The sequence below is a fragment of the Podarcis tiliguerta genome (assembly GCF_965153285.1).
Source record: "Podarcis tiliguerta genome assembly, chromosome: 6".
Taxonomy (NCBI): Eukaryota; Metazoa; Chordata; class Lepidosauria; order Squamata; family Lacertidae; genus Podarcis; species Podarcis tiliguerta.
In genome coordinates this window covers 73,577,048-73,597,927 of record NC_139539.1, presented here as the reverse complement: position 1 = coordinate 73,597,927, position 20,880 = coordinate 73,577,048, and the positions used below count along the sequence as shown (strand labels likewise).

The 20,880-nt window shown below is 43.0% G+C and overlaps 2 protein-coding genes and 1 long non-coding RNA gene across 44 annotated transcripts in view; 1 reads left to right on the top strand and 2 right to left on the bottom strand.

Annotated features, from left to right (window-relative positions):
* Positions 1 to 1,270: 1,270 nt before the first annotated feature.
* On the bottom strand, positions 1,271 to 9,699 carry LOC310679629. 2 transcript variants are annotated; one of them, XR_014512419.1, is made up of 3 exons: positions 9,662 to 9,699; positions 1,816 to 3,898; positions 1,271 to 1,463 (listed from the first exon to the last, which is right to left on the bottom strand). It is a non-coding gene; the product is annotated as an uncharacterized lncRNA (long non-coding RNA). The 2 variants fall into 2 exon arrangements; XR_014512420.1 differs by lacking the exon at positions 9,662 to 9,699 and having other exon boundaries at positions 1,816 to 3,554; positions 3,780 to 3,899.
* Positions 3,895 to 20,880, top strand: part of LOC310679581 (TLC domain-containing protein 4-B-like) — a 32,822-nt gene continuing 15,836 nt past the window's right edge. The window contains exons 1-3 of one of the 6 annotated variants that reach the window (XM_083445083.1): positions 9,803 to 10,256; positions 10,723 to 10,930; positions 18,940 to 19,105. In XM_083445083.1, coding sequence (XP_083301209.1) covers positions 18,948 to 19,105 — 158 coding nt within the window. In that variant the 5' untranslated portion in view covers positions 9,803 to 10,256; positions 10,723 to 10,930; positions 18,940 to 18,947. Of the gene's footprint in view, positions 4,399 to 9,799; positions 10,257 to 10,470; positions 10,636 to 10,722; positions 10,931 to 17,499; positions 17,632 to 18,529; positions 18,621 to 18,939; positions 19,106 to 20,880 lie in introns of those variants that run through there. The other 5 variants (XM_083445084.1, XM_083445080.1, XM_083445085.1 and 2 more) reach the window with 5 other exon arrangements.
* Positions 19,095 to 20,880, bottom strand: part of LOC310679592 (uncharacterized protein) — a 28,236-nt gene continuing 26,450 nt past the window's right edge. For all 36 annotated transcript variants that reach the window (XR_014512331.1, XR_014512339.1, XR_014512340.1 and 33 more), the window contains one exon: positions 19,095 to 20,541. Coding sequence is in view for 5 of the 36 variants with exons in the window: in XM_083445128.1 (XP_083301254.1) it covers positions 20,434 to 20,541 (108 nt within the window). In the remaining 31 variants the exon portion in view is untranslated. The remainder of the gene's footprint in view (positions 20,542 to 20,880) is intronic.

Genomic DNA, 20,880 nt, shown 5'->3' with positions numbered 1-20,880 from the left:
GCTTCTGGCCCTGCCTGCCTGCCATGTGCTGCTCAGAAGCCTTACCCAAAAGGGAATGACTGAAAAAGATTCCCTACCCCTCAACTAAGACTTTGGAATCCAGAATTCAAATCCTGATTCAGCCGTGAAGCTTGCTGAATGACCTTGGGCCTGTCATTATTTCACTCTAACCTATGTCGCAGGATAAAAAGATGTTGAGCTATGTATGCCACCTTGCAGTACTTAGAAGAATGGTAAAGGTAAAGGGACCCCTGAGCATTAGGTCCAGTCGCTGACGACTCTGGGGTTCGGCACTCATCTTGCTTTACTGGCCAAGGGAGCCGGTGTACAGCTTTCAGTCATGTGGTCAGCATGACTAAGCCGCTTCTGGCGAACCAGAGCAGCACACGGAAACGCCGTTTACCTTCCCACCGGAGCAGTACCTATTTATTTACTTGCACTTTGACATGCTTTTGAACTGCTAGGTTGGCAGGAGCAGGGACCGAGCAATGGGAGCTCACCCCATCACGGGGACGCCAACCTTCTGATCGGCAAGCCCTAGGCTCTGTGGTTTAGACCACAGTGCCACCCACATGGAAGTGCCCATTGGGGTGGTCCAAAGACCAGGGATGGAATCATAGCATCCAGAGGATCTTATGAAACAAGGTAGAAGGCCGCATGTTTCCCAACTCAGGATTAAATTAATACCCTTTGGAGGCCATGGTTTTGGAGTGGGGGAAATGGAAGAAACTCCTTGGGATAATGATTCTAGTACGCACTTACTAATAGCCTTTTGGAAGCTGGCATCAAGTGAGATCAGTTCAGCTGTTTCATTGCCAAATGCCTATGGATCTGACTGAGAAAAACTAGAAATAGAATGTGCTGAAAGAGCTTTCCATAACAGACAAGCTGAGTGGCACTGTCTATAGAAGAAAATGCTGCATATGTAGTAATTGAGAGGATTTGCTCATGAAAAAATTCTTTTGTTAGCAATCTGTAGAGTTTGCAAAATTCCATGGAAAAACAATTCTCAGTTGCTTTTTAAAGCAGCCAAGAGAAGGGGAGAATCTAGTAGTACCTTAATTTTTTTAATTGAAAGTTCTTTTCTAAGGACTTCCCTCACAAATTTTACAAATGCCATTTCTTAACAACAACAACAAAAAGCCCCCAGTTTTTTTTTTAAAAAGCACCTTTTCATAAATAAAATACGGAAAGTTTCTGTCTTAACTCACAATTTTGAAAGCTTGCAATATAATAGATAATAATCTTTATGGGGCGGGGGGGGGGGGGAGAGAAAGCTTGCAATAAATGGGAACCAACTTAGTGCCCTCCATATGTTGTTAGATTCCGATTACCATCCACCCCAGCCATTATGGCCAGTGGTCAGATATTACGGGAGTTGTTGAAAACATGAAAAGCACCACATCGGAGAAGGTGGGGGTACTGATTTACTTCAATAGAGCTAAATCTATAATCCATGCTGCCTGTACGGGCCAGTCTTGACAGACTCTAGGGTTGTGCGCCCATCTCACTCAAGAGGCCGGGGGCCAGCGCTGTCCGGAGACACTTCCGGGTCACGTGGCCAGCGTGACATCGCTGCTCTGGCGAGCCAGAGCCGCACACGGAAACGCCGTTTACCTTCCCGCTAGTAAGCGGTCCCTATTTATCTACTTGCACCCGGGAGTGCTTTCGAACTGCTAGGTTGGCAGGCGCTGGGACCGAACAACGGGAGCGCACCCTGCCGCGGGGATTCGAACCGCCGACCTTTCAATCAGCAAGCCCTAGGCGCTGAGGCTTTTACCCACAGCGCCACCCGCGTCCCATAATCCATGCTACCTAGTTCAAAATATTTGCATTTGTTTTAACCTTGCCTGAAGTGATGGGAGGGGTCCTGTTCTTTTCTCCACTGGATATTCCTGAAAAACAGGGTCTAGAAAACTACCGCTGAGTGTCTGACTTGGCTCGGAGTTCATTATGTTGCTACCTGTGCAGCATGCATTGGGTAGTGACCTGAGAAGGGAATACTTTTGTTTCCCTTACCTCACCTACTAGAAAGCAAAGGCCAATTGATTTAATATACAAAATTAATTGCAGATAACAGTTAACTATTTTAAAATGTAATGGTATTTTAATTTAGTAAGCAGTTTGTGTAGACATGATGGAGTGTGTGTATTCTGTGGTCCCCAGGTGACATTGATCCTCACTGACCATCAGCCATTCAGGCTGGGGTTGCAGGGGGTTAGGAGTTCAACAGCATTTGGTGGGCCACATGTTTCTCACTCCTGATTTAATAGGATGAGGATGATCCTAGATAAGCCTTGGGCTTGTGCCTCGCTCCTCCTCTGGTTCAGCCATTAGGAGGTTGGAAGCTTTTGCTTTTGTTCATTAACTGCAGCTTGCTGTGTCATCTGTATCAGAACAAACTCTAGCAGAAAGACACTTACTTCAAGGTATAGTTTAAGAAGCTGGCTTGTTTCAACATACTGTAGTTAAGGTTAATCATAGTTTAGGGTTAATGTAATGTTAAACTGTGGTTAATGCAGAAACTCTCCCAGGAGGAGAGGCACAGCTTGTCCTCATTACATTAAATCATTTTTTTAACTTTATGTGCAAACTGGGCCAATGGATAGAGACAATATTTTTCTCTATCTTATAATACTATTTGGTAACACTGCTTTAAGTTAGTTAGTAGTAGGTTCAGAGTAGAGAAAAGGAAGTGCATCTTCTCAAGGTGGGAATTCTGTAGCACAATATGTGGGGGACTACTAGCTTAAATGACTTTTGATGGAAAATTTGATAAATTGATGGATAGCTAATTAACATCTTTTAGCCATGGTAGTTAAGTGAAGACTCCATGTGCAGGCCAGACAGGATAGCTTATCACAAGAAAGTCCCAGAGCTCTTACCCTGCTGCTAATATTGAGCACTGTACAGCCTCAGAATTAAGAAGTCAAAGTTACATCAACGCTAGGCCATTTCTAATGAATCTTCATTATAACCATGTGAAGAACAACAATTTAGGGCTTGATCACACTTCTGCTTGTCCAGTGTCTAGAAAGCATGGGTCCAAGCAATTTTCCACTGGTCCAGTGCATTCTAGGCACAAGTCTGAGCAGTTTTGCATTTACCCCACTACTTTCCCCTTGAAAATCTGCTCTTTAATGCTAAATCAGAACAAATGGCAATCCACAGAAAGCCCAATTGCTGTTTGATCCAATTCAGCTCTACAGATTGGGTTTCCCGGAGGGAAATCAGCAGGGGAAATGGAGATGTGAATAAGCCCTTAGGTAAAATAGGTAAAGGTAAAGGAACCCTGGACAGTTAAATCCAGTCAAGGGTGACTATGGGGTGTGGCACTCATCTCGCTTCCAGGCCGAGGGAGCCGGTGTTTGTACACAGACAGCTTTCTAGGTCATGTCGTTGGCATGACTAAACTGCTTCTGTCACAACAGGACACCGTGATGAGCGCCAGAGGGCACGGAAATGCCATTTACCTTCATGGGTCCGGTCCCAGCCCCCAAAACAGGAGAAAACAAGCTTGATCCATCTTGCATGTGGCGGCCCTTTGAAGATGGCTGTCATAAAGAACAAAGAAATGGAGGAACAATTACTACAAAACTCCAACATGGGAGAAAAAGGAAAACGTGTCAGTTGCCAATCTAATCTCTATGTTTACACCAACTTTTTTTTTTTAAAAAAACACCAACTTTTCGTAACATACTTGTGAAAACAAGTTAATGAATGAATCGATTTATTTCGGTCATTGACGAGAATGGAAAACAGTTAAAGAACTCACTCACCTGTTCCTAAACCAAAAAAGAAATTGCACTGGGCCCTGCAATATCAGGTCAATGCATGTCGTGGGTGGACCAAGCCTCATATCCAACTCCTGGTTCCAAAATTGGATTCACACTGTGTCCTTACATAGACAACATACTGTATTACATATTCAACTGATAAGAACAGATACTTTGATATTAGCCAGAAGGCTGAGAAGCAATTATAAATTGCTATTTGATGTGGCATGAATTTTAATATCTGTTTGCTTGCGGAGTTTAAAAAGTGGTATGGATTTCTTGCACCGTGTCTGGGACGGTGAGAGTAAAGCACAGGATGTTATGATAGCCTGGAAGCAGGTTGGGTGTGGCAGTTGAACAAAATACAAACAAAACATGTAAGGGTTTGTTAAATCCTCAGATTATGGCTATGTGATTATATATTACAGTGTGATGTAATTGCTAGGTTTCTGGGCCTGGCACGTTCTCTCTTGAGAAAAGCAACCTGACCTTATTTTTATTGGGAAGCAAGCAGAAGTGGCAGTGTTGCATTCTGAGAAGTACAGAATAACCACATATTCACAGCAAGGCTTCTGGGAGATTTTGGATACTCTTCAGACTGGAAAATCAGCCCATGATTGAGGTGAGTAGTCATAACTTGGGCTCTTGATGTTCAATTACATGGTTTTAAGCTGAAGTCTGCAAAAACCTGTGTACTTGGGAAGCGCAATGTAAAGCTAGACCATAAAATGCTTGGGCAGAGATCGCTTTTGGTATCTATAGTATCTGTAGGATTTTCTGACTTCTCTGAGCCTTTATGGAGAAACATAATGCAAAAGAAAAGACAATGCAAATGTCATCAATTACCTATCCCTATTATTTGCAGACTGAAAACAACACAGTGAATACCAGTTGAATTCACTGGATTGATTTTCTTTCCAGACATAAGATGAATATGTGGGCATTGGCAATTTCCACTGCCATTCCTGCTGGAATTCTTTGACATCTCTTTATATCATTGGCTGCCTTGATATTTATCCACTTCTCTGTCTGCTGGGGTGTGTGTCTGAGCACCTGCCCATTATTGCATGCTCTTGTACAAAGCTGTTTATAAATGTATCGGTTGTGGAATTACCCAGGAGCGTGGGAATGAGGGAAATGAGGAAAATGTTGAGATTTCTTTTCAGTTTAGTGCCTTATTGTGTTTCTTCCCTGCTTTTTTTGTTTGTTTGTTTTAAACCATTGCAAATATATCTCAATTTCCCTAACCTATTTCTCTAACCTATTTGTATCTGATGCCACTTGAATATGCAGAGGGTGCTGAGGCTTATAAAAAATGCACAAAGGCTTCACTCATCAATCCCCTTCCTGACCATAGCCTTCAAGAATAATTTATTTATCTAGGCTAGTCTATACCAAAAATGGTTTACAAAAGAACAAGCAGAAACCCAGCCACCCTGCTTCCAGTAAAAATGCAAACAATTCTAGCATATTATCAGCATTAATATACATATAATACTATATGTGTATGATACACCCCAGGTTCCCCAAAGTAACCAGCAAATATAAAGATACAACAGTGCTTATAAATGTACAAAAATACTTATTTATACTTTTGTATGTTTTAAGTTTTTAATTTTTCTTGACTTTATTCTCCATCTTTTTGTAAATCGTGGTGTACATCATGGTGTATAAATTTTATTTTATACACACACACACAGTGGAACCTCGGTTTTCGAGCATCTCGGAAACTGAACAATTCGGAAGCCAAATGCCAAAAACCCAAAATTGCTTCCGTTTTCAAATGCGCCTCTGAAGTTGAACAGCTTTTGAGGTGTGTTTCTCAATTTCCCCCATAGAACTTGCTGACAGCCCATTGCACCTCGGTTGTCGGAAGTTAAACAGTCTTTCGGAATGGATTGCATTCGACAACCGAGGTTCCACTGTAAATATAATATATATAGGTACAGACCATGAGCTGTGTTATTGATAAGAATTACCGTATATGATGATGTAAGCAGGTTAACTTGATAAAATGTTTTCTTTATTGGTATGTTGGGTGTTTTTTGTGTTTACCAACACAAGTATTTTCTAATTGATGTAATTCCAAACCTCATGAATGTGTAGAGTGCCAGAATACAGATAATTGGTGTATTGAGTCCAGATTAATAAAGCTTTGGTTTGCATTGTCTTCCTTCTACCATTTTTTTATTCCGACAAACTCTTCAAGGTAGATGATAAGATGTATTAAACATAAAATCATATAAAAGTTACATTTAAAAAACCCAAAATACCTCCTAAGAACTAATCAGTAGAAACATTGCTACATTAATCAGAAACATAAAAATTAGATATTAAGGGCAACTCAAAAGCTCTCCAGAAGATGGCCATCTTAGCATGGTGTCCAGAAACCTGGGAGGGAGTTGAACTCTCCTTAAGGCTACGGGATGTAGGCTTGAATAAACATAGTTTCAGTGAAGTTTTACCAAAGTTTCTTGTGCAAGGTTACCCTTTCCATTTAATAATTTTATACAATTTTCATTACCGAAAAAGTAATGCTGGCAGTATAGGTTATTTGTTTCTTTAAAAATTAATTTGATTTGTGATGTGTGCCTGTGTGTGTGCATGTGTAAGCACCTAGAAGCAAATTAAAATTCATTCACTATAGTGACACATTTCGAATCTGAGAATATTCAAGGCAGGCAGATGCCCCTGTCTGAATCAAAAGGCAAACATCTTGTATGCTGCATTATTTCTAAAAGAGAATGGGTAGAGAGCAGTTGTGCATGGAATGAAAAGTCACTCCAGGTCAACAAAGGTAACTCATAGTTAACAGTACAGTATTCAACTATGATTGTGCAAAGTAGTGTATCTCCCGGGGGCAGGGCAGGGCAGGAAGCAGCAAATCTAGATCAGGCCATGTTTTCATTTGGAATTAAGTTATTTGAGTGTATAAACATTTAAAACTTGCCCTGCTAATTCCAATACAGTTCATTTTCCATATGTTACAGGAATGGACATACACCTATATATGTAGATAGATAGGAATGGACATACACCTATATATGTAGATAGATAGGAATGGACATACACCTATATATGTAGATAGATAGACAGACAGAGATGTATAAACAGGTATTATGCTCCATTTATTTTCATGCAGACATGTTGCATTTATTTTGAATTAAAATTACTTAATAAAACAAAAAAAAGACCTAAACTGCAAGATCTCAGATCTTCGTTACTATTGTTTGTATTTGGGCAATAATATAGACAAAAGGTAAAGGGATGCCTGACTGTTAGGTCCAGTCGCGGACGACTCTGGGGTTGCGGCGCTCATCTCGCTTTACTGGCCGAGGGAGCCAGCATACAGTTTCTGGGTCGTGGCCAGCATGAGTAAGCTGCTTCTGGCGAACCAGAGTAGTGCACGGAAATGCCGTTTAACTTCCTGCCGGAGCGGTACCACCTATTTATCTACTTGCACTTTGATGTGCACTGTGGTCTAAACCACAGAGCCTAGGGCTTGCCAATCAGAAGGTCGGCGGTTCAAATCCCAGCTACGGGGTGAACTCCCTTTGCTTGGTCCCTGCTCCTGCCAATATAGACAAATACACCCTCCAAATTACAGTTCTGCTAAAATCTTGGTTTCTCCGCTATTTGCTACACGCAGCACACACTTCAGCCCCTAAACCAGAAGTTGCAGTTAAGCTCAGTGTGTGAATCTAGCCATTAAGGCTGTAATCCTGTAGACACATCCAGATAAATGAACTTAATGGAAATTTATTCCAAGCAAGGGATGCCTAGGGTTGTGCTACAAATCAATGTTAATAAAAGAGACAGATCTTCCCCTCTCAGCAAACTTACAAAATAGCAGATAGTGAGCTTTAAAATTGCCAAAATTGTTGCCCTAAGCAACATTCTTTACATATTTCACAGATCTGGAGTTCCCAACATGGTGCCCACAGGCACAGTGGCATTCCAGACACCCTACTTGGTTCCTGTTGAAGTTCCTTCTTCTCCCAATGTTTAATTCGTTTTGGAATTTTACAAGTTTTTCTTCTTGGTGGTGCTGCTGCATTGGCTGGAAAACTAAGTACGGGCCTCCAGCCACCTCACCCACTTCCTTTCTTCAGAGTGCCTTTTCTCAGCAAAGGCAAAGAGAGCAGGGTAGGTGGATGCTAATGCCTAACTATCCACCTGCTTGCCAATTTATTTATTTAAAAGGAAAGGAGACTCTATTGCTGCTTGGTAAGCAATGGAAGGAGTGTTTTGTCTCTTTGGTGGGAGGTGTCTGCTTGCTTTTTGATATGTGCATGCACACACATACTTGTTTGTGTAATGCCTTGGGGGTGTTTTGCTTCTTTCTTTCTGTGTGGCTAGCATTCTGGGGTGGATTTTGCCTGTTATTTGTAATTTTCTGTGGTGGAATTTGCCTCTCTTTTGCAAGGGGGGCATTGTTGGTGGCTGGATTTTGTGTTTCTGGTGTGGTTTTGAGGGAGTGTGTGGTTCAGTTATTCCTGTACATTTCTTTTGTGATGGAGTTTGTATGGTTTTTGGACTGGATCTCTTTCTCTGAGCATCATCACTTTTCCTTTTGTTTTGTTGTCTTTTGCGTAGCAAATATGTGGCTTGGGATTGGGATTCAATTCATAATTTTGTCTTGCACTTAGTTTCTTGGGAAGTTATTTGTGACAAGGCAGGTTTCCTTGGCAGCCATTTTGTGACTAGGCAACCCCCCCCCAACAGCCATTTATTGGTGGTGCCTATGACAGTTTCTCAGATTTCTAAATGTGCCCGATTCCGGAGCCAATTAATTTTGACCATATATTTGTATGAGATGTACTGCAGGTAAGGCTTCCAACCTACCAGTTGGCAACCAGTTCTTTTGGCCAAATCCACACCATACATTAAAACCACTCTTATTCATGACTCCCCTCCTCACTAAAGCATCCTGGGAAATGTAGCTTCAGGGTCTCCGAACAACTTAGTTCCCTTAACAGTCTATAATTCCCAGGATTCTTGGTGATGGTAGGGAAGCCATGACTCTTAAAAATGGAATAAGTGTGCTTTAAATGTGTGGTGTGGAAGTGACTTTAGTTTAGGTATGGGAACTTGTGGCCTTCCAGATGTTGTTTGACTACAACTATCACCATCCCCGTCCATTTTACCGAATGTATTGTTTCAGCAGCGATATCATAAAAGCCAATTTTTGTAAGGATGCGAATTTAAGCCACACTTTAACTTTTCACGGTCGGAATTTGGAAAAAAAGTGAGGCTTATATTCTGGCCAATACGGTATATAACCTTTAGATGACATCTGAAGGCAGCTCTGTATGGGGAAGCCTTTTAATGTGTAATGTTTTATTATATGTTGGAAGCCGCCCAGAGTGGCTGAGTCAAACCAGTTAGATGGGCAGGGTACAAACATTAATTATTATTATTATTATTATTATTATTAATTCTATCAGACTAGGACTGGTGAGGCTGAGAGTTCTCAGCCTAAACTACCTCACCAGATTGTTGTGAAGATAAAATGGCAGGTGGTTGAAGGGAATACCATATACTTCAGGGGTGGGTGATGTGATGCCCTTTCGCCAGTGCTGGAATACAACTCCCATCAGCTCCAGATGGTCGGGATGATGGGAGTTGTAGTCCAGCAAAATCTGAAGGGCACCACATTAGCCACCCCTGATGCACACAGCCTTGTGGAGGAAATATGGGAATCTAAAATGTGGTGACAAATTGGCTTTGCCAAATGGGCATAAAACCCCGCCTATGAATCCCAGCTGGCTCTCAAACAACAGGGGCGATAAGGTTTTTTGTAAGGGTGGGAAACAAGCAGTGAAATTTGGGGTTGGGGCGCACGCATCCTCGACAGTATGAGGAGAGGGAAGCAAAAGTGTCACCTTCTTCATAATACATGTGAGAAATCTCCAGGCCCTCCGGGTCAATCCATAAGGTGAAATATTTGGGCGGCGACGGGGGTGTGTGTGGATTTTTCTGGGTCCGTCTCCAACTCCCGCCTCCTGCCCCGTCTCCAAAGGGGGGGGGGCGCTTCCCACATCAACAACCCGCAAGCAAGTGCCCTTCGGTGGGAGGCAGGTGGCCGCCTCTGCCGCCTGCCTGCTTGCATCTTGGAGCCGGCCGGCCGGCCGGCGAGGCGGGCTTGCTTCTTGCTTCTCGCCGCGGGCGCTCGGCGGGCGGCCAGGAGGCGGCGGTGAGAGCGGCTGGCTGGCCGGCTTCCCCCTTCCCGCCCTGCGGCAACTGGGAACGTCGAGGCGGCGGCGGCGGTTCGGCGGCCCCTTTAAGGCTGAGGCCGGCGTAACGCGATCCCGCAGTGGGCGCCTGTCGCGGCTGCCGCAGTAGCAGCAGCAGCAGTGGAGGAGGCCGTTTCCGCCGGAGAAGCCGCGCCGCGTGGGCGTGTGAGGGGCTTTTCCCCCGCCGCAGGGACCCGCCAGGAGGGATGGCAGGGCCGCCCGGCCGGCCGCGGTGAGACTTCAGGTGAGCAGCGGGGGAGGGGGAATGCTTCTCCCATCTACAAAGGGGAGAAGACGTGTCTGGGCACCGGGTCGTGTGTCGGGCGCGTAGGCCCCTTGCGCGGCGTGTCCGGGGATGCCGCCTTTCTCTCGGCGCGGCTGCAGACACTGGTGCGCGGCGCGCGCTTCTGGGCGAGTGCTATAGGGCTTATTAAAGGCAAAGGGGAGCCAGCGGGGCGCAGGTGAGGATGCGCGCAGCGCCGCCGGAGAGGGAGGCGAAATGCCGTAGCAACCTTTCCGCGCACGACACACACACACACACCGCCTCGCTCCCCAATGCGTTGTGTGGCTAAGGGAAGGAGCAGCACCTGCAATTGCTGGATCGGGCGCGCGCGGGTGAAAAGGTGAGGGAGTCTCGGGGTGGGTGGGAGGAACTGTTTTTGCAAGGAGATCCCTCTTCTTCAGGCCTCTCTTTTCTTTCCTATTCCCAGCACCATGCCTGACTTTGGTTTCCTCCCTCTCTTCTGGGGACTGAAAATGGGGCGCTGCTGGAGAAGAAACGAGAAAAGGGCAGGACCAGGAGTCTGGTTGAATTACTAAGGACAAAGATAACTGACGCATAGGATCCAGCGCTTAGGGGACAAGGCCCCTTCTGCAGCCCCAATAAAATATTTGAGGGGGCTGCCCCCCTCAAAAAAGGTGATGAACATTGCCATTCAAATGGTGGGTGGGTGCCATGTCATGTGATCAATTGTGTGTGGTGGGGCTTACTTGCCCCTCCCCCATATTTTAAGTTGGCACCCCTGTAAACAAGGAGAGAGGGCCCAGGTAGCAACCAAAAATTGAGTGTTAACTGTAGCTTAGGCTGTGCTGCTGTTTCCCTGCTTTGAAAGTGGCCTGTCCGCTTTGAAACAATGCACCAAAGATTCGGCCCGGACTTCTTACACTTTTGGACTTCAATGCTTTTAAGTACCGCACAAATTTATTTACAGCAGGGGGAGACCGCTTCCTGGGCATTCCAAGTAGTAGTGGATAATGCTGATTACTTGGATCCATTCCAGCCGGATTTCTGACCTGATACGGGGACAGAAACAGCCTCGTCACACTGGTGGATGATGCTAGGAACCGACCAGGTTTGCACTCAATGCTGTTAGTTCTCCTGGATTGCTCAGTAGCCTTGGATTCCATTGTCTATGGTTTCCTTCTGGAATTGGGAGCCATTTCTAGAGGGGCAAGCCCAGAAAGTAGGGCTGAGAGACACCTGCTCCACCCTGTGGCCTTTTGGGTGCTTCAGGATTCCATCTTATTTCCCATGCTTTTCAGCGTCTAAATGAAGCTGTTGACTGAACTGACCCAGAGGTTTGAACTTGTTTATATCATGCCTTTCCTCTGAGGAGCTCATGGTTCTCCCCATTCACATTTTGTACTTACAGTGTAAAGTAGTTTGGGCTGAGAGTTGATGGTTGGCCTGAGGTCATTCACCTGTTCCTCACTGAATGGGGATTTGAACCTCAGCCCTCACTAGTATTCATCCAGCACTAAGACTACTACGCTACACATTAAAAATGAGAGAAGGCACATCCTCCCACTTCCTGCTGGAGTTGCTCAAAGTACTATTTACTGCTTCCCAAGTTTGTGCCAAAGGCTGCTGTGTCATCACCTGCTTGTCCCAGGGAAGCTGCGGAAGTCTTGAACAGTGTCTGGAGGTAGCATGAGATGGCTGAGGGCAAACAAGCTGGCATTTAGATCAGATAAGACAGGTGTAATGTGGGTGGAGAAATGTGATCTGGGTGAAGGTGTGTGTCACTGGTGCTGTATTGGGTTGCACTTCTTTTGAAGGGCCAGGTGCATACCTTGAGAGTGTGACAAGAGGTGTGAAGGCCATGTGATAAGAGCCTGCAACACCAATTCTGCACCAGCTGCACTGGCTCCTAATGCTCTTCCAAGCTCAATTTCGAATGCTAGATGTTACCTTTTTAAAAGCCTAAACAGCTTGGGGTCAGGTTATTTAAAGGACTATCTGCAGCAGCCTTTAAGATTGGCTGTGGAGGCCCTGCTCTTGGATTTACCCGTAAGGTTTGTCAGGCTGTCAAGCCGTGTGGCTCCACAGGAACTGTTTCTGTTTCCCTCATTACCTGCTTTTAAGTACAGTGGTACCTTGGGTTACAGACGCTTCAGGTTACAGACTCCGCTAACCCAGAAATAGTACCCCAGGTTAAGAACTTTGCTTCAGGGTGAGAACAGAAATCATGAGGTGGTGGCCTGGCAGCAGCGGGATGCCCCATTAGCTAAAGTGGTACCTCAGGTTAAGAACAGTTTCAGGTTAAGAACGAACCTCCAGAACGAATTACGTTCTTAACCCGAGGTACCACTGTACACTTTAATAATCTGGTTGTTTACACCAACTTTTTACTGATTCATAATGCCATTGTAATTTTAATCTTTGCTGTCATTTGATTTCTGGTTTTCATGTGGTTATTACTATGCATTTTATTTTTGAATCTGTTTTATGAGTGTTATTTTGAACTGCCTCGAGAGAATGCCATAGTTCTCAAAGGCAGTATTTAAATCTTTATCTATTATGTGGTATAATTTAGTGGCGCTGTAGAATACTTAGTGTCTGGTCAGTCAAGCCACACTAGTATTATTGTAGCCTATTTACTTTTCTGTGTCAAGCCTGTTACTTAAGTGCTGCCTTCAAGTTTCAGTTTTCCAAGTGAGAAAATACTTTCTATCACTGCTGCCATAACTGAGTATTGCCTTGCTGCTTTCTATATACTAATTCCACATGGGTCTTTTGATGCTAATCTCTTACAAGTTTTATATTTGTTTGAATCAATGCGCGTGGGGGGGGACCCTTCTATTTCTGTTTCTTTGTTAATATCATTCTCCTTTGCTCTTCATATGTAAAAGTCCAGTACAGCTATCTATGTCTATATATGGTTATTTAGGAATAATTCCTACTGGTGCTTACTCTCAGGTAAGTATGCGCATAGGCTGCTTTAAGGTTTAAAATATATGTGAATTTCTTCAGGAATTATATTGCTTCTAATCCGCAGTGCATATGTAGTTCCCCATAATGAAGGCATCTTTGGGAACCTGAAATGCTGGCAATAAGCAGGTGCTAGGAGATCATGTAAGCAAAATGGATGCAATGGTTGTAAGGTAAAATGTCTTTTGAATATGGACAGTTTTGGATTGGAGCTGTTGGGATGAATGCCTTTAAAATTAAAATTCCTTTGCATGAGGCATAATTATGTTTGGAGAGGATATGATGGTGCAAAGAAATGATATTTGGGTAGTTTCCTATTTTCTTTGAAACCTGTTTGGTAGGGTACTTCCATTTGACTGGGCAGCGTGTCATGGAATTTTTTCTTGTCCTTTGAACTTTTCGCTCTTGTAATTTTATCCACAGGACATTGCTTCTCTTGATCACATTATCAGTCTGTATTGATGTCTTTAGTTTGGTCATAGCTTATTTGGTTGCCTTTTTCTTTAAAACTGTGGTATCTCGGAGGGCCTTAGCAGTTTTGGACCAGCCAGTTGCGTTCTAAGGGAGATTTGGAATTCAAGTTCTAAGGTCCATGAGTAAGACTTGTTAATTTTTTTTTTATTTCAACAAATTTCTATATTGCAGTAGCTGGGCAGTACTTCAGGGCGATTTCCACAAAAAATAGTAGAAAGCAGCCCCCCCGCCTCCCCTTATTAAAGGGCAACACTGATTGACTGCACCAGAAACTTTGATGAAGTGATACAGCTTTTTTTAATTGCCATTAAAAAGTGTATAGTAGCATTTTGAATTGGAGGGGAGTTCCATCACTGGGGTGCCACCACAGGGAAGGAGTCATGATATATCAACTATGATGGGCACCCGGAATTATCGTTCCTACAGATCTCTGGGCCCAGGCAGGTTGATGCTGGGACAGGTGTTCCTTCAAGTACCATATTTTTTGCTCTATAAGACTCACTTTTTCCCTCCTAAAAAGTAAGGGGAAATGTGTGTGCGTCTTATGGAGAGAATGCAGGCTGCGCAGCTATCCCAGAAGCCAGAACAGCAAGAGGGATTGCTGCTTTCACTGTGCTGCGATCCCTCTTGCAGTTCTGGCTTCTGAGATTCAGAACATTTTTTTTCTTGTTTTCCTCCTCCAAAAACTAGGCGCGTCTTGTGGTCTGGTGCGTCTTATAGAGTGAAAAATACGGTATTTTGTTCAGGGTTTTGATATGTCAACAGCAACACCTTGAGTTGGGCATAGCAGCAGCAGCAACCAGTGCTACTCTCATAAAACTACTGTTGTATGGTTACAATAAGCCTCCCCACTTGGCTCTTGGGCTGCCACATTCTGTACTAGTTGTAGCTTCTGAACAGTCTTCAAGAGTAGCCCCATGTAGATCACAGGATAATAAACGAAACTGGAGATGATCAGAGGGTAAGTTACTTTGGTGAAGCTGTGTCAGTCAAGAAATGGCCACAGCTGGTGAACCAGCAGTAGCTGGGCAGGAAATAACTTAATGCCACTCATGCTTTCTGGGCATCAAGTGGCAATCCTGTTTCTAGGAGTATCCCAGACTATGAACCTGCTCTTTCACAGGTAGTGCAGCCCTGCCTAAAACAGGTTGTTTACCACCTACTCATAGCATAGTTCTGCCTTACCAAGATTCATTCTCAGTTTATGTATACACTTAACAGTTTATGTACCGTATTTTTCGCCCTATAGGACGCACTTTTTCCCCTCCAAAAATGAAGGGGAAATCTGGGTGCGTCCTATGGGGCGAATGCAGGCTTCGCGGACCTCTCCGCAAACAGCAGGAGCGCTCCCGCTGCTGGCGGAGAGGTGCCTGCATGCGGAAGCCTGCGCGCGCTGAGCTCAGCGCGCCCAGGCTTCGCGGACCTCTCCGCTAGCAGCGGGAGCCAGCACTGGGCTCCCACGGCTTGCAGAGAGCTGCCTGTTTGGGGGCTGGGGTCGGGGGAAGCTCGGGCTTCCCCAACCCTGCGCCTGGGGGGGAAATAATTTTTTTCCTTTATTTCCCCCCCAAAAAACTAGGTGCGCCTTATGGGACGGTGCGTCCTATAGGGCGAAAAATACGGTATATATAATCTATGCAAGGACCTTGGGATGGAAACACCTGATTATTGATTATCACTGAATTAGGGTCAGTATAGAAGATGTGTGTATGAGAGATGTTATATCTATAACTACAAAAAGCAGTGGCAAAACTTGAAATGGCTGAGTTTGACAATTTCCTATTATCTTTGTGTTTTGTTGCCCCAGAGGAAGTGCATGTTGAGAGGTCCAGAAGTCATTTAGAGGAGAATGGCCATGGACTATTTCAGTACATAAGTCAGGAGTGACAACCTTTACCCACCTAATACTTAATGACAATTATGAGGCCTTGCCAGTTTGTGAAAATGTACTGTCCAGAATCAGATTTGTATCTCTGTATTGAGCTGTTTCAGTCTTAGAAGATATGTGATGTGGTTCATTGTTGCCAAGACCCATTTCTTGAGTTACATTATGGTGTTGAAATGCATGCACAAATGTTCAGCTAGATGGTTGTTTTGTAAAAACTTATTAGCAAGGCTTTGCCAATTGTTAGCTGTTTGGGTTGCATGAAAGTAGCTCAAAATAATTGTCTGATGATATGGAGTTGGAATATTAGGTAAAGGTTTAACATTGCCTTTGATTTTTGTGTAACTTTTACAGCCTAATCCTACTCATATTTATTTGGAAGTAAATTTGTCCACCGCTACTAGACTCTTTTTGAAACTTAAGTGCAATCCTATACATATCTACTCAGAAGTAAGCCTCAGTAAATTCAATAGGACATGCACTCAGGTAAGTATGTATATACTGTACAGGACTGCAGCCTAATTATTCATAGGGTTACAGTGTAACAGTTCATTCATAAGCACTCTGGAACAAAAAAAAAAAAAAAGGCTGCTTTTGGTAGCTAGTTAAAAATCTGTGCTTACTAGAGATTCTAAGTGTTAATAATGTTTAAATGTATTACTGAATTCTATAGTTTAAAAATGGTACATGTCTAATGTTATTGGTGTAGTGTTGCTCGATAGGATTGGAAATAAGCATTTGTTCAAACAAACAGAACTGGTGCACAGTAAAGGTGCACAGGGCACTAACAAAATAAACTGCCTGTACAGCATCATTTTGCATTTGGGAGAAACAATTCAGAAGGGAAAAATTGTACAGAAGGCTGCTTCTGCACATATATTTCAGCTTTGGGTTTTATGGATCAACAGGAAGCCATTAGCTTAGGGAGAATATTGGTGGCATTAAGAATTTTGTTGATTATAGTTGGATAGACCATGACTTTATAGTTACTAAATCAGCCCTTAGTTTTAAAAAGCAGACTGGATCCCCTCAGTGACAATTCATGCTAGATCTATTAATTATTTTCAGTTCAATCTTGACATCAGGATTGCATGGGGAATTGGCAAAATGGTAAAAACAGAGTTAGCTAAAAAGTGGTGCTCTTAGCACAGAATTGATAAGCATACGTCCCATATAAGGATCTGTGCTCCAAACTTTGTTTTATGGTTTTGAATCATATACTTTGAACACAAGCTAAACACAATCATGTGTGTTCCAGATTTTGTTTGCTTTGCCTAGCAGATTAAATCAGTGCACCTTGAAAAAACATTATCTCATTTGTCAACACTCTTTGGAAATTGTTTCTTAATAAGGTCTTGTAAATTGCCCCCCAAAGAACCTCATTTGATTTCCTGCTGAAATTAGAAATTGTCTTACAGGGTTGTGATCTAGTCTCTCGGGGTTATGGCTAATTGATACAACACTGTTTTGGTAGGCTGCACAAATCACGTCTGTTAAACATATTTAATGTAAAGCATAGATACTCTTCCAAGTTATAGACTCTGTTTTTTATAGGTCTAAGCCTAGTTCTTATGAAGTGCTTTTAATCTGCACCAGTGATTTTCAGAGTATTATAGGGAACCTTGGGCTTTTCTGGAGGTTTATTAAGCTTCACCAATAAGATCAGTAATGGAGGTTCCTTCACATCACTATTGATCCTACCCTGTAATTTACAACCACTTGAGAGTGTTGGGTGTATCCTAGGATGAACTTTCGGTTCATGCAGGACAACATTTAGCTTCATGAAATGCAGTTAACACTCTGTACCTCTAGAACAAATAGGCTTAGAAACTCGGATATATAAGTTAGACACCAAATGGCACCTTAAACCTAGGTTACGGTCGCCACAACGGAATGTACTCACCAGGGAGTTTGACTCGCTGACCCTTGGGGTCCCTTCCAACACTACAGTTCTATGATTCTATGATCTCAACAACATCGCTTGCTCTTACAGCAATTCACTTGTCCTAGCATGCAAGGAGGAGGAAAAACACACAGTGGAAATGGAAAATGGTATTAACAATGGACTAAGGCAGAGGTTTTTTAAACCATGGTCGCCAACCTGGTATCCAGTAATCGCCACGTAGTCGCAATTGGACCTGTGCCAGTAGTAAAACGTGCCTGGCACTTGGGGAATTTCGAACACTGAGTTGAACAATGTGTCTCACTTCTCTTTGTTTTACTCAGTGTGCCTTGTTTCATATTCTGCAAGGAAAAATGAGTTACGAGTGTGAGGTGGTCACCAACGGCATTTGGGGAACTCCACTTGTATTTTCCTTGTTCAAACTACATGGGGACTGTAGGCTGTAGGTCTTGGTTTGTGAGCTCTGCTTCTCTCCTAGTTTATGTTCCTGGGAAAGTCTTGTGATTGGCTACTAAGCTAGAATTTTGTCTTCTGTGGCTTTGGGGTTTGTTGCCTTGAATCAGTGATGGCCAAACTTGGCCCTCCGGCTGTTTTGGGACTACAATTCCCATCATCCCTGACCACTGGTCCTGTTAGCTAGGAATGATGGGAGTTGTAGTTCCCAAACAGCTGGAGGGCCAGGTTTGGCCATCACTGCCTTGAATTCTTCTATTTGTGTGAGTATTTTGCTGCCGTTAATTCACATTGGTGTTGTGGGGAAACTGGACTTAGCCCTGGAGAAGGATAAGTTTCCAACTAGGGTTGCCATATTTTGAAAAGCAAAAGAGAGGATGCTATGGCGGCCATTCAAAGCAAATAAATGCAATTTGTCCCAAATTTTACCCCCGGAAAAGAGGGTGTGTTCTGGGAAAAAGAGGACGCATGGCAACCCTAGTTCAGACTTACCTGGGCACTCCTCTTCAACTCCCTTCCTTTCCCTCCCTTATGTTGTCACAGTTACAACCGTGTAGCTGGCTGACTTGAAGTTATGATGGCACAATGATGACACTGCACTGTCATAACTATTACTTTTGAGTTATCCTGGTGTAGAGGATGTAGTGAAAATGATATCCCTTGCTCAGCTGGCATAACTTGAGAGGTCAGGGCCAATCTATTTAGTGTGTATGTTGGTATTACAAAAGTTTTAAAACTATAGTTGCAATTCAAGAAAGCTGGACTGTGAGCAGGGGACAAATGTGTATGCAGCAAAAGGTGTTTTTCTTTAGCTAGAACCCAATCACCCTGCTGGACACCTCCAGGTTTATGCATGCTTGCTTCTCTTCTACCCATGGCTATTGAGAGAGTTGTAGCTTCTGTGTTTCTTGTTATTTAAATTGACATGATTGTTGCTTTGCTTATACTCCATTGACAATCCATACCTGAATTAAGGAACTCCCCCCCCCCTCTTCCCTTAACAGGCTGAAGAATGATGTCTGCCTTCAGTAAACTCAATTTGGGTGTTACTGTTAGCAGTTTTGCTATATCTCAACTTCTCTTCCACGTGCTAAGTTCTTGGATTTCTGCACGTGTAACTTCTGGTTTTAGCAGTCTTGACCAAAAGAAGAAGATCGAATGGAATTCAAGGTAATGTTTATAAACAATGGGATACAACAATAGATTTTCAAAAACTTGTAACAATTCAGTTGTGCTTCCTAGCACACTTACCAAAAGAACATACTTCCAAAACTCAATTGATCTTAGTTCCATTTTTTTGGTACCGTAAAAATATTTGTTTTCTTTACACAAAAGCTGCTTTAGATGTTATATGTTGAAAAGTGAGATATAAATTGAAATAATAAATAAGCACTGATGAATAAATTTGAAATTAAAGTGACTTGAGTTAAAATTTAAAAATATTAATGAACCTTGGTTGCTATTTTGACGGTGTCTTTAACTTTGTTAAATAGTGTGCATATTACTAAGTTGCAGAAAGATATATGTGGTTACTTAGGGGTGCCATCTTATTTACTGGCCCTGCTTCTATGCTTTTAAGAGCAGTCAGGTTGCATATAAACTAATGTAAGCTTTCTCTGTTACTTCAGTTCCGTACTAGAAAACTTCATCTACTGAGTGTTTACTGTTAAATGTGCAAAAATGGGCAAAGCTGAAGCAGTGTTGTCTTGTCCTAAATAAACTGATAAGAGCACTTTTTATGGAATTTAGTAGGAGACTTATAAGGAAATATTGGATGGTATCCTGTTTGCTGATTTCTTGCCTTCCATGAATTGACCACTGAGATGCAGTATACTTTTGTTCTTAATTATGAAAATATACACACCAACTGATTTGTGATATGCACATCTTGCCTGCGAACCTCCTGCCCCCCCCCCCGCAGATATCCTTTGCATTTTGTTGCCTAAGTGATATTTTGCAGTACTCTTGTGGGAGAAACCATTAATCTCATACAAAAATATTCGCACGGCACTTTACAGAGTTCAAGAGGACAGGTCCCTGCTCTGAGGAATTTCCGTTTTAAAATTTGACACGGGGAAAACGAACTACTTAGCAATTTATAAAATAGTTAGTGCTCTAAATGCATCTTTCACATTGAAAGTATTGCAGTTGAATGTGAGATCTACTTGTGGTGTAAGGAAAAATACTACTCCATATTTCTCAGAGAATATACTTAGTGGTGCGCATCTTTCTCTGTTGGAGTGGTGCCAAATGAATGGATATTGGAAGACTGTTTACCAGTTGCCATTAAAGGAGTGGCATTATGACAGGCAAAGTTTGTGTTAGGCATTTCTTAACAGAAGCCCCAAAGTGAGTGGAAGATAATGTTTGTTCAGTGTTTTATCTCTGAAAACACTAGCAAACAGATATGTGGTGAACCAACAAAAGTTTAATTTTCTTTCTGTAAATTTCTCTCTCTGACCAGAGTTCTTAGAGATGACGGTTCAATGCACTGAAATCTATGACTCCATTCCAAAGATTTGATGAACCTCTGTATTTTCAAGGCTTCTCCTTCGCTTTAGTTTTGGGGATGTGGTCACAGAGCTGCTGTCGGTGCCACCAATGGCCTGAATGAAAAAGCACACATAGTTTATGTATTAGAGTTATGTGTCATGGTGTTGGAGTTCCTGAATGTGCTAGCTGTCATTCTTAAGTGAAGCTTAAACAACATCAATTCAGGTTTCATATACCTGATGAGTTAAGCTGGCACAGTTATCTGCAGAGTGTATGAAGCACTTTGAACCTTGGGACACAAATGACAATGGCCAGAGATGGACTTCAGTCTTTCAAATTTCAGCAGCACCCTGTGAGGCCAAAATTTTGTGCTTCCCACCTCGGGTCTTCCGTTCTGCTCAATTGTCTACGGTCATAGTTGTGACGCCCTGTGGTACTCCCTAGACTTGGTG